The sequence below is a fragment of the Xenopus laevis genome, chromosome 3L (assembly GCF_017654675.1).
Source record: "Xenopus laevis strain J_2021 chromosome 3L, Xenopus_laevis_v10.1, whole genome shotgun sequence".
Lineage (NCBI taxonomy): Eukaryota > Metazoa > Chordata > Amphibia > Anura > Pipidae > Xenopus > Xenopus laevis.
In genome coordinates, this window is record NC_054375.1 from 81,137,017 (window position 1) to 81,151,025 (window position 14,009).

A 14,009-nucleotide genomic window follows, 5' to 3' on the forward strand; every position below is an offset into this window, starting at 1 on the left:
ACTGCTGTGCTTTTTTTAATACTTCTATATGTATCTATTTTTTTTTTTGTTTGTTGGCTTCTTTAAGGTAATTAAGCCAGTACAGTGGATGGGAATGTCAGTAACCTGACTTATGTATTACAAGTAGGGTTGCCACCTAGCTGGTATTTTACTGGCCTGATGGCTGGTCCCAATGTTATTAATAGGGGGAAAAAAACATATAGGAAGTCTGGTATTTTTTCCAGAAAAGGTGGCAACCCTAATTACAAGAGAAAGCAATGTGTGCAGGATGTCCGATACTTCAGGGTAATGTATGGAATCTGATCTCCCCCCTACACTGTAAAGGTGGCCATACACTATAAAATCCTCTCGTTTGGTGAGGTCACCAAATGAGCAGATCTTTACCCTGATATACCTTCCTAAGGTGGACAATTTTCAGGCCTTTTTCTGATCGTTGGCCCTAAGGCCAAACCGTCTGGATTACAATAGTGGGTATACAAGCCCTCAGGGTTGCCACCTGTCCGGTTTTGACCCGGACAGCCCGGTATTTTGAGGGGCTGTGCGGGTCAAAACTTCCTGCCCGGTTTCCCAAATTAGGAAAACCGGGCAGAATTGCCCATGATTGACACGGTGACCAGGCAATTGCTGCATCATAGACCTGCTCCCATCACACCCCGCCACATCATGACCCACCCCCTCCACATCACAGCCCCACCCCCTGCCCAGTCTCCACCAGGCAAAAAGGTGGCAACCCTACCTCAGAGCAAGGACCACATTAACTATCTGATGCGGTCCTTGATCTGCCCCATTGATGGGCAGATAAACTGCAGATTCAGCAGATTAAATCTGCCAGTGCATGACCACCTTAAATCCTATCCCTTTGGGCCATATTTGTCAATTCATGTTGTTCTCTGCGGTCAGGCCAGCATCATGAGGATTTGCCTACCAGATTGATTTGGCCCAGCATGAGAATAGTTAAACATAGTTCCCCTCTTTTTGAGATTGTGGCAAATAAAACAATGTTCACAAATATGGCTGCCTTTAGTGGCAGACTCCTGCATGAATCAGAACTTTGCAATTATTTACTCATCGTCTGCATGGGTAAATTATTTGTAGAAGGGGAAAATGTGTTTTGCGGAGGAATCGTACTTAGCATTCATTGTCTCACAAATAATTAAAAAAGCTGTATGTGCATTAAGCATCCACTACAACTTGGGTTCATGTTTATATGAATGACAGTTGGCCTCTTCAAATAAGGATTCCTGGTTATGTCCTCCAACTGAATTAAATATGACCCAACAGTGTTACCCGCTCCGCCCCATACCAGTATTTCCTTTGTAATAAACTCCGTACAAACAATCCCAGAATTCACAGCAATAACGTATCTGCCTTCTCAGGTGCATAAAATAGTTTTGTAGCATCATGACATGAAGTCCAGTGTTATCTGTATAACAATGGGAATGTTGGAACCAGATATAAAATTAGCACAACAAAACCACAGGCATTATTCAAATCCCTACCTCATGAGCTGGTATATACAGAATGCTAAGTACACCCAATAATGAAATTATAAATGGCATCCAGCCAAAGTATCCCTTACTATGTATGGATCTCTATGATCAAGAAGCAAAATCCCACATGACCGGAACTAGAAAAGAAGGAAATCCCCATAATAGAATGAAATAGTCCAGTAGACAATATCCAATGAACTGATATATCCACATATGAACTGGCAGCCATTGGCCATGAGGAAGTGGAAAAGATAGGTGGGACTTAGTAGAGTTTTGGGTTTTTCAATAATTCAGCTCTAAACAATTTTTTTTTTTTAAGCACATTTGTTTTAGTTAGGGGAGTATAATTCACTGGCACATTTTTGTTTTTACACAATGTATCTCCTCGAAGATTAAGGTTTGTAATGAAAAGACACTTTCCAATGTTAGTTCTTTTCTTTTTTTGAAGTTCCTATTGGCTGTATGAAAGAAAAACACTCACAAAATGAAACCTTTATTCAATTATCAAAAGGAATAAATACACCCTCAACGCATTTGTAAGAATACATTAATTTTATTTTATTTACAAAAAAATTAAACAGATCACCAACATTTATAACAGTTATCAGGCAGATTTCTTTTTAAAAGAGACATTTTCAATACATTTCATTTTTTGTCCCTAGCACTAAAGATTTGTCTAAAATGCAGCATTATTTTCAGACTAGTAAACAATTGAAAAGTCAGGAGGGTTTTATTCAACACAGCTCACTTCTTTTCACCTCTTCTTTTTCTGCAAATTATATACCTAGCACACTTGTAAGTCTTGCTGTTTACATTTCTGCGCATCTTCTTTCATGCAAACTGTACTCCGCAATATTAGTTGCAGTAGCATAAAAGAGTCCCATGCTTTACACATCCACCATGTTCACCATACATAAAATGTCAATGCCATCACAATAAAACAGGTAGCAGTATTTTTGTAAAAACATTTGGTGTTTCAAAACTTCAGGAGTGGAGAATCAAATTGTATATTTTCTTTGTTCAGCACAGGACTCAGCTGTATAAGAGGAGAACTCAAATCTATCAGCTGAAGGAGAAGAAAACATCAAATTATATGTCAATAAACCTGCACTATTAAACATAAAGGAAAGACTAATTCTTGACTACCACTGCCAAGTTTCAATATGTAATTCAACAAATACCGATTAGGATATCCAACCTGAACAGTTGAAAGATCATTTGTAAATCATGGATAGTTAGCAAAGCAATAATTGTACTGCAGTGCAAGCAAATATAGCGGAGGCCTTGTACAAGTATAATATATCATTTTGCATCATTATCTTGGACAATCATAGTCCCAGTGCATTAATTCTTCATATTATGATGCATCTCTTTTTTAATTTCTATTACAAACCTCCTATAGTAGGAGGGGGAATATTCAGGACAGAAGTCTGAAAATTTGCATTGTGCATTTCTGTTTTACTCCTATCCTGAGCTGTGACTACAGTATTAAATAAGGTACATATGAACATACAAGCAGCTTAAAGGGGTTGTTCACCTTCCAAACACTTTTTTTAGTTTAGCTGTTTTCAGATTGTTCACCAGAAGACTTTTTTCAATTACTTTCAATGTTAAACTGTTTTTCCAAAATCTAAGTTTAAAGTTCGTGTCTCTGGTGTTTGTTTGGCAGCTCAGTAATTCAGGTACAGATTCTGAACGGTCACAATTTTGCAACATTTAGTGGATACATTTCTCAGCAGCATCTCTGGAGTATTAGCAACTATTGTATCAATTCTAACAGCTGCCTGTAATGAAACCCAGAGATTCTGCTCAGCAGGGACAAACAACTAAATCTATAAATTTAGAACAGTTTACAGGGTCGGCGACCCCCGCCAAAGCTGCTTTAGAAGGTGAAAAATGACAATTACACTTCAATATTAGAAAAATGGTCACACATAGAAAATAGAAATTAATTGGAAAAAGTCATTTTTGGTGATCTATCTGAAATCAACTAGTAGTTTAAAGGTGAACAACCACTTTAAACAATGCTTTTAAGTATCATTAGATGACAAACTTCACAGCTGAACTCCCTGAACTCTTCTGAAGGGTATGAATGGAAACAGTAAAGTCAAATAGGTATCTCTGTATAACAACAACAACAACAACAACAACAACAACAACAACAACAACCACCCTAGAGCATAATTTCCCTGGTTGGGATTGTTTTGTCTACAAACCAGATGCAAAATTCATCGGCAAATGACATGGTTTGTGTCTGACAAATAAGCGAAACCACAATTACACAAAATCTTAGAAGACTTGACACAGGTGGTGTATTCTGGGCAATGTAAAAAATACCCACCTGTCAAACTACAGCAGGGAACTAGGTTATTAGTTTACTATGAAGCAAGTTAGCTTTCTTAACCATAGGCTTATGGAGTGCAACCTTGGTAATTGTCCACCACTGTAAACACCTACACAACTGTAAATGCACTGTACATTGAGATGGATGAACAGCGACTACACAAAATAAAGCAGAGTGCCCTTCCTGCCCCCCACAATAAAGGTCATGTATATGCTGCAAAACAATGATTTTATTTTAGATTATGTCTGAATGACCATTATCCAACATAATGGAAGAAAAAGGGGGGGGGGGGGGATTACCCTCGCACAGCATGGAAGTCCTGTCCTAGACAAATCCCTGGTGCTCAGTGAAGGAGGTGTAGGCAATGTGAAGGGGTAAAGAATCACCGGCACAACATGGGTATTTCTAGCAGGGAGAACCCTTGCTCGTTTATTGCGGATGCAACATTTCGGGGCATAACCCCTTTATCAAGCATGACAAAGTGGTTGCCCTGCTAGAAATACCCATGTTATGCCAGTGATTCTTTACCCCTTCACTTTATCCAACATAGCCATGGAAAAGTGTACTTTTGCTAGAAATATTCCAGTTTTTCTATGATGCAATAACCTATTCAGGGCTGTGTATGCTACTTCTACAGTATGTTTAAGATGGGCATAGCCCCAGCTAAGGCATGCATGTCCTGTTAGCTCCTGGAAAGAATCTGCATTATTCCACATGCTCACAATAAAAAAAATGCAAAATTCTTTAAAACAGACAAAATACGCACCTGACCAACAATTGCTGGTTTTATTGGAACGATTATTTTGTTAAAATCGGGTGTGTTTGAAAGGTCAATTAGAGGGTAACCATCACTTCCAGCGGATGAGTGTTTCCTCAGTTTAGCATCGGTTTCATGTTTTAGCTCTTCAATATCAACCAGTAAAACCTAGTTAAGGGCGACAAAATTATGACAGCGCAAACGGAGACTCCTTACGAAACAAAAAAGCACTACTACATTTAACAAAATTGCATGACAATTTAAAAATGTGATTAATGTAGACATCACTAGACTTAACTTGGACTTAAACCCATTTTAATAGTGTCACGCCTGCTCTAAAAGGGGAAAAAAGAAACTAAAAAAAATAAAAAAGTAACTGACAGGAATGCTTGATTTTGAACAAAGAAAGTTTCACTTTTTCTCTATTGGTTAAAAAAATGAACCAAGAGGGTAGCCTAAATACATTTCATCTGGACAAAGTCAAAGATTAAAATGACGGTCATGCTCAGTAGCTTCTTGTTAGCAGCGCTGTCCTTGGAGCTCGGTGAAACTAGTAACTTGAATTAAAGTGTGCCAAAAAAATCTGGCCAAATAAGCAGAGGCCTGTGAGGGTGGAGGCACCATGTGTGAAATGTTGGTCTTTAGTAATGGAATTAGCCCAATGGACTGTATGACTATGAAGATTTTCATTCATCCAGGTCATGGTATATATAGTATAGGTAAATCTAAAAACAACTGGACTTGCTGAGTAATCAATGAAGACATTTCACTACTCATCCAAGCAGCTTCTTCAGTTCAACTGAAGAAGCTGCTCGGATGAGTAGTGAAACATCTTCATTGATTACTCAGCAAGTCCAGTTGTTTTTAGATTTACCTATACACCAATGGACTGTAGTAGCACAGGATAAATAGGGAAGCCAAAATTGACAGTGCCTCAAACAAAAGAAAGGTATTGGAGGATGAAGAAATCAAGGCCCTTTTTTTGTGGAACACTAACTTTTTATTCTTTATTTAATTATCTTTGGGGTTTATCCCATGGTGCTAAAGAAAAAGGTTGACAAAAAGATCTCAGCACTTTTAAGTAATGTTTAGAGCCAGGAGTCTGGACTGAACCTGGCCCACTAATGGTCTTTAGCACAGCTAAAAACTCGAGTTTCAATGCACATAAACGGGGACAAAGCACTGAGCAGTCCTTTTTAAATGGGATCACCTACAAGAGTCTTGCGTTACCAAAAGAAATGTTTCTCATATTCCAGTGAATGTTTAATGGTCAAAAGATGTAGTATGAGACAAACCAACACACCTCATCAAATCATCATGATCAAATATACCGCCTTCCAGACACTCATCAAAGGCTACAGGAGGTGTCTAGAGGCCGTTACATTTGCAAAAGGAGGTTCAACTATGCATTGGGGTGCCCAAATTTATGCACCTGTCTAATTTTGTTATAATGCATATTTTCTGTTAATCCAATAAACTTTATGTCACTGCTGAAATACTACTGTTTCCATAAGGCATGTTATATATTAAAAGGAAGTTGCTACTTTGAAAGCTCAGCCAATGATAAACAAAACTCCAAAGAATTAAGAGGGGTTCCATACTTTTTCATGTGACTGTATGTTGATGTTACTGGGTCAGACTGTGAAACTGGGATTCTGTAGTCCCCATTTGTAAAATGGTTTACCTCTTTGTTTGAAGAACAGAGTGACTTAGGGGGTTCTTTCCCATTTACAGGTATATTTTTGCTTTCAGGAGAGAACTTCAAAGAGCAAGGAATAACATCTGCTACAGCAAGATCTTCAGTGGGAGAGACTGGACTAGAAGTCATTTTTGTGCCTTTGCCTTTAGATTCTTCTTGCCTAGAGGCAGAGGGCAAAAGAGTTAATACTGGAAATATGCAATGCATCTTGATATATTCAGTACACCAACGTTTATGATTTCTAGGAGGTCCAGTGCTTGCCTTGATGTAACTTGTTTTAAACATCAGTATTCCACCCAAGTCACACCAACCTAAATATATTAAAAACTTAAATTCTTTTCTGGGAATTCCTATTCTAAAGACATAGCAATAAACTGAAACCGGATACAATGTCTAGATATACCAAATAATTTATGTAAACGGACATGTGAATAAGCTAAATGGATCCCCACCAAACTGACTGATATACTGTAGATGTAAGCAACCAAAATTCCTTGATAATTTAATCCGAATCCTATATTTTACAATTATGCTTCTCAGATTCTCTAGCCTATTTTAACTTGACTTTGAGTTCCCACTCACAAGTGCACATACATATTTTAGTGACAAGGACAAATATATTAAGGAGAACATTTTCAAGTACAAGCTCAAAGTAAAAAAAAAAATAAGTGGATGGTTTCCTCTTAAATTGCAAGAGGTCAGTACAACGCGTTTATAATAATGCAGGCTGCAGATGACTATTAACTGTACATAAAACTTACACTATTTAAATAAAACTAAACACAACGGGATGTTTTCTGGACTACACTTTCATATCACCTTACCCATTCATGAGAGGCTTCTTAATGGACTTTGCTGAAGTCTGCAGAGCTTGCATTGTCCTCTGGGATGAGATGGATCTTGGGATTGTCCTTGGTGTCATCAGAGCAGAAGTTCTCCGACTCAGAGGAGTAGGCAAGGAAGATATGTGTTTTGTACTAGGTGTAGCAGAAACAGACCTTGCAACAGAGGCACTGGTGGATTCTCTGCCTTGTGTGGATTTCATCGGAGTGCTTTCAGCTATACCACTGAGGGGAAAAACACCATGATCAGCCTCCTGAACAACCAAAAGTCTGAATGGTTGACCCCATGGCTACACAACAGCTTGTGTATATTAGCTATAGTAGTCTTACTGAAGCAAACACCAATTATGCCAGTGCAGCACAACAGCACATTATATTTGCATTACTTTAAACACTTCTCTTTTGGTGTTACTGATCCTTTAAAGGGCACCTGCTGGGCAAAAATATTATTCCCAAGCAAAGGTGCGGGCTAGTAGAGCCCGCACTCCAGTTGGGGGGGGGCAACAGTTTTACTTTAAAAAATTGCCCCCGCCAGCACTAGGCCATCATCACCGGGAAAGAGCTCCGGGTACGAGTGGCCATGTTGGGGCACACGCATCTGCATAATGAGTGAATGCTGCAGCTAGCTCATTATGAGCATGCACGCGACATCAGAAGCACAATTTGCACATTTAGAAAAAAACAAAAACTACCGTTCCCAGAGAATCTGAAAAAAAGGCAGACACTTGTTCAGAATAGAAATTGTGCATGTTTACCTTCCAATATCGCCACAGGACATTAATCGAATTGGCTGCAATGTCTTTAGCACAGATCGATCAGGCGATACTCCTACAGGAAGAGAGTAAAAAAGGTTAAAGGGATTCGGTCATGATTTTATGGTGTTTTTAATTCTAAATTACACTGCAATATTTTTTTAGTTGTAATATTGATGTGTAGGCAACCATCTCTGATAATTTTGCATGGTCATGTGCTGTCAGAAAGAGCCAGTGCTGCACTATGAAACAGGATTCTGGCAGGCTATTGTTTCTCCTACTCAATGTAACTAAAGGTTACCTGGACTATTACTATTGAGTGCTGTTCTTATATCTACCTGGGAGCGATTATCTGGCTACCTTTCTATTGTTCTGCTGCTTCCTGGGGGGAAGGGAGGGGGAGACATGAAGTTTATCAGCAGAAGTTACATGACTGTGGCCCCTGGGAAACTGACAATATGTCTAACTCCATGTCAGATATTGAAAATTTAATGGAGCAGCACTATTAACTGATGCGTTAAAAAAAAAAAATACATGTTTTCCCATAACAGAATCCCTTTAAGGAAACTGCGTATTCCAGGTTAATATGGATGAAACAAAGTTTCTTCATTATCCACCTCTCTGCATCTGTTTTTCTTCATTCCTGCTTCATACAGGAATCAGATGTCATTTTGATTGACCCAATATATCTAATCCATCTTTTAATGGGGGTCTCCCTTTCCTAGAAGATGTATTAGAGCTAACTCAAATAATGGATTGAAGAACAAATAAAATAACAGACTTTGGAAAAATTCCTGCAAATAGAGGCAGGATTTCTGGTAATTTTAAAAAATAGTAGGCTACACTACATTTTCTAGTCAAAAGGAGAATCACGCCCCTCCAACTGTCAACCAAAATAATTTCTTATTTCAGTATGATGAAACTTGTATTTAATGTTAATTTTTGCAATAGTTCACCTTTAAATAAAAAAATGATTTCCTTGCACTTTGAATAAGTTCATACCTGTAGCTCTCTGAGGCAGCCTGAGACGGCTTGTTGGTGTAGGCATTACTTTTGATTGAGGCTTAGAACAGGATGAGCCCTTAATTGCACTTTCTGGTATATTTGGCACAGGCATTCTGTTCAAATTAGGTGCAGAGGTCTGCCTCTGCATTTTGCCTGATGGTGTCTTCGGTAGAGCCACAGACACCAATGCTGATTTACTGCAATTTCCAACAGTTCCTGGTTTTACTGTGCTGCTTGGTTTAAGGCGGCTCTTTGACATGTCAGGTACATTTTTCACAGAGGAGGTGGACCCACCAGAAGGATGAACTAATGCCAGCCTAGACTGATTAGACTTCAGCCTGGAAGCATTTATTGAAACATTCATAGAAGTGTTAAGTTTGGCTGAAATTTAAAAAAAATAAATATTTATAATCAACTTAAAGAAACTTTAAGTTTCCAGACTTGGGGTCTGGATGGATAGAAGACAAAAATAACTGTATACCAAGATTTGTGGATTCACAAATGATAAAAAGTGAAATATTTACCATTCCCACGAGGTGGAGATGTAGACATGCTTGAGTTTAAACTGGCATTCATGCTGGAATGTGAGGAAGATGAAGAGGAGGTATTTTTTCTAAACATTGCACCATTGGGTGGAGCTTTAAACTGTGTTTTTTTCAGGCCAATCTAGGAAAGAAAAAGTGATAAGAAACTGTACCACATCTAGTGGCTCATTTTAGCCTATAATACAAAGATTTTACCTTGCCTGGGGCTGGAAGTGTCCTTTTGTTTTGTCCTGCAATACTGCTGTTGAATGAAGAATCACTGATATCTGATGCAACACTGGATTTGTCAGAATAAATATCTTCTGAAGAGCCAGCACTACTGAGATGTTTCATTCTAACTGGGCTGATCTTCCTACTAGATATCGACTGCAACAAAATTATATACAGAGGAGCATTTATAAAACGTATTTTCAGGAATTCAGCATATATAATAAACATCAGAAACTATCCAAACTTCAGTAAGATTACATCGGTCAGTTAAGAGGAAAATGCAATGCCAATAATCAACTCTGATGCAGAATGAACTGGTTTCTATGCTACCATGTATAGTAAATGTAACTTACTTATTATTACTTGCTGTGAATTATGTTGCGCGTGTATAACAGATGGTTCCCTATGCTCGGGTAACACAGCAAGCTAGAGCATGTGTGATGAACCAGCAAAGGAGGGAGTTACTAGAGCAACTTCAGGAGGCACATACGTTCACTGCTAAAGTGCCACTGTCACATTGTGCAAAACAGAGACCCAAAATATAAGGACATTTTTAGCCTAGTTCTATGTTGAACGTCAGTTCTCCTTAACAAAAAAAATAAGTTAAAATAAGAATAATAGGACATCTGAACGTATGCAATAAGCATGTTTTTACCTTTTCTACAGTAAGGCGGTTTGTTTTTGTTGCCAAAGACGTTGCTTTGATGGGTTGCAAGCGGCTTAAAGTTTTCTTAGAATTTGCCACTGGAACAGTACTTTTGGCATGCACAACTTTACTCTTCTGCACTAGTGGTGAAAAAGAAAGTCCCTTTGTTGGTCTAGGCATTTTCCCAGGGCTGGTATGATTTGCCTTATTCAGAGCAGACATCTTTTCTCCAACTGTTCCAGACATAGCAAGTCTTTGCTGAACTGAAGGGGGAAGCTGGTTAAAGGGGCTTTCTTGTACACAATAAGTCTCTCTTTTAAGGGCAATTGGAGTTTTGCTATTGTCCACATTTTCAAAAATATTTAACTTGGATTTAGACTCCTGAACAAACTTTTCAACCAATTGGTTTGTGTCACTCTGAGCGGAGCGGTCTTCCTTTGGGTCATCATTGGCAAAACTTTCCAGCTGCAGTGCCACTAAATGAGCTTCCTTGAAGATCTCAACAAATTTATCACCACTTAAAGGACTCCAAGCAACATTGTCATTTAACAGAGAAGAAGGACTCCCTTTGTCTGATTCTTCACTTTGCACAGAGGCACGGACACACTTCTCTTTGTGCCTTACAGGCCCAATAAATACTTCATCATCACAGTCTTCATTGCCCTCTTTGGAACTAAAATAAAAAGCAGATATTTGGTACCATTATTATTTACTCAATCAAAGCCAAGATCTATCAACAAATCACTGAGGTAAAGATGGATATACCAAGCTCAAGCGTTGTGAGTCAAAACTTGCAAAGCTGCGGTCATTACGAGCTTACAAGAACAGACTTACATGCAGCCCAGACTTACTTCATACGTGCTACAACATGGCCCCTTTCCTGACTTACTCACGATTGCACCGTCCGTTCCCCTTTCCTGCTAGACATTTTTTACACCCCTTCAGTTTTTTTTGTAAATAGACACCTGATAGTATTTGTTAATCCCTTTCTGTTCTTTGGTTCTGACCTTTGAGCAGTGTAGCAAAAGCCAGTTCTCCTCCAGATTGATCATTGGCTTTTAGTACATTTCAGGAGCTTGAGCAAGTAGTGCAGAGAATGTAAAGAGCCAGAATGATAATAGTAATTACATTAGAAATGACCATTGAAACAATGGACATGTTTACTTAGTACACTTTGAAATTCTAAGCAATTTTTTTGTGCAGAAAAAAGGTTTTGGTGGAGGACTGGAAAAGAAATTCCCTTTACACATTACCTTGTAGGGGACAACGATATATCAAAATCAAACTTCTCATCAGCCAAGAGAGTGAAATCTGCACCCAAAAAAACAAATTACATTTATTATAGATAACGTGCATTCTTTAAGCTCTTTGTATTTAAGGAAAATCTAGACTTTTAACTGTGTGTTTACATGTTTTTGCATAAAAAGGCCAGTTTGAAACAAAACCGTATTTATTTATTCAGCTGTTTACAATATAATATTTTGCATAATCAGGATACTGACAAGTTATAAAGTCTCAAAGATGCTATCCTATGTAGGGTAGGGTTTTTTTTTTTAAACTTTAGGGTTTGGTTTTCCTTTAAGGTGCCTGAAACCTTCTAATGGTACTGTACTTTTTAGCCAAGTGCAGCAAAATGACTACACAAATCAATGCCAGACTGTAGTAGTAATAGTAAGGACATTAAAAAAACAAAGCTATGCCTTACCACCTCCAGCTTGCATTGTGATTATACTTTCCAAAGTGTTTATCTTACTTCTGGTGACCTAAAAGAAAGCACAGAGGAATAACTTCAGGTTTTACTACTTTAGAAGATTAGATACAAAGTCAGACTAATTGGAAAGGTTGTTCCAGCATTTCCAGTACATTTTATTTAACATAGAGGCCTGTGGGTGGCACCGAGCTTGCAGGTGAATAGCTTGTACCCACAACCCTTCAAAGAAATTCTCACATTCCTCCAAACTGTTACGGACTGAACTGCTAATACAGAGAAATTGCAGAGCATGGTTATCGGACAAGAGACATTTTGGAGTGACTGAGGAGAGTAGCAGTTGAACTAATGTCACTGTGGGTTTTATTAATCATTAAATGCTAGCTTGCATTTTCAGAAGCAATTCACTTCCACCTCGAACACTTGTCCAATCAAATTTTAAAGGCAGGTAGGACAAGTAAACTTGGGAAAGTACCAATAAGTAGGCAACCCTTATTCTAAGGGTTGGGGTTTTTTTTTTTTTTTTTTTTAAAACACCTGCTCAATGAACTTTCTAAACCAGCAGCGAGCCTCCATCTTACTTGACTGCCAGCAGTCTTGCAGAGCAGACAAAAAGTTTCCAATTTTAACATTCTTGCAGCTCCAATGATTTTGGGTTTCTTGTCCTTCAAACAGATTACACTGCTGTAAGACAATATCTGCAAGGGCTGGGATGGTTTTCTCTAGTTAAAGTTATAAAGTCATTATATAAGGCTGCACTACTGCTCCACCATCACAACTGGAGAGGGAAATAGATCTTATTAAACCACTGAGAAAATGTACATAGCTGTGCCCAAAAACACTTCATAAACGTAGGCGTCGGAGGCATGTGTAACAGGAGCAGTGTTTGTGTGTTAAAGTCCCAAGCAAAGCTCGCCCAAGCCCAGGGATGAGGAATGGAACTAAAGTATAGTTGATAGGCCAGCATAACAAATGAGAATTCATATAGTCACGTCATACAAGAGTCAGAAAGCCCATCTTTGAAAAACAACAACAAATATGCTTTCAAGTGTGCAAGTACTTCGAGAAACTCACGTAATGTCAGGCCACGCATCTGGAATGCTCTAACCCACTCCACAAATTATGGTGTTAGGACACAGGGACCAGCCACCAATCCGTCCGAACAACCAACACCGAAGAGACCTCACAGGACACGGAAACTACCTCTTGATTTCAAACTTGCAAACTATCACGTGATCGCTACTGCGCGTTTTACCATTGGATGATTTAAAGAATTTCCCGTCAGCCAACGCTTTACGTAAGAAACGTGCACTAAAGCTTAATGGGATATGTAGTTTCCTGTCGCATCGTAATTAATAATGGGTAAAAATGCACAGATTGGGAACACTGGGAATTACACTACATGCGATATAGCCACCATTATCTTGTAAGCAGGCAATTCTACTAAAATTTGGTGAAGGATCCAGAAAACACCAAATTTAATTGCGCACATTTTGGGACAAAAAGAAAAAGTCTCTTTAAAGGGGAACGCACACTAGCAAAATATACATTTTCTTCAATTCTTTTGTTTTTTCAGCACAGGGTGTTATAAGAATAATCGAAAATACTACACCATATTTTGTTCCTGTTTTCTTGCTTTCTCCGTTTGCTCTAGGCGCTGTCCCACAAGAAAGTATTTCTAATAGCAATAGCAGGGAATGTATTCAAGTAGCCTTGATAAAAAATAACTTTGAAGTCCTGGATAATTGCAAGCAAAAATTGCAATTATATTGACCAGGGGCAAATTGGTGTATGGAAATTAGAGGTGGTCAATCCTGTTTTGCATTTGAAATTCCAATAAATATTTTGTGTTATATTTGGCCAAATTCAAAAATGTTATAATAATAAATATTTATTTACAAGTAACCATTAATAACTATACCTGGCAAGTAGGGTTGCCACCTTTTCTGGAAAAATATACCGGCCTTCCTATATATTTATCTTTTTTCCCAATTTATAACATTGGGATCAA

At 38.3% G+C, this 14,009-nt stretch overlaps 1 protein-coding gene across 2 annotated transcripts; it reads right to left on the bottom strand.

Annotated features, from left to right (window-relative positions):
• Positions 1–2,027: 2,027 nt before the first annotated feature.
• gtse1.L (G2 and S-phase expressed 1 L homeolog) lies at positions 2,028–13,233 on the bottom strand. 2 transcript variants are annotated; one of them, NM_001095898.1, is given in 12 exon segments: positions 2,028–2,556; positions 4,601–4,759; positions 6,276–6,450; positions 7,115–7,357; positions 7,888–7,960; positions 8,887–9,270; positions 9,414–9,555; positions 9,630–9,800; positions 10,300–10,963; positions 11,544–11,601; positions 11,996–12,053; positions 13,073–13,149. In NM_001095898.1, coding segments are annotated over 11 exon segments (2,175 nt in total). In that variant the 5' UTR covers positions 12,012–12,053; positions 13,073–13,149; the 3' UTR covers positions 2,028–2,466.
• Positions 13,234–14,009: the final 776 nt, after the last annotated feature.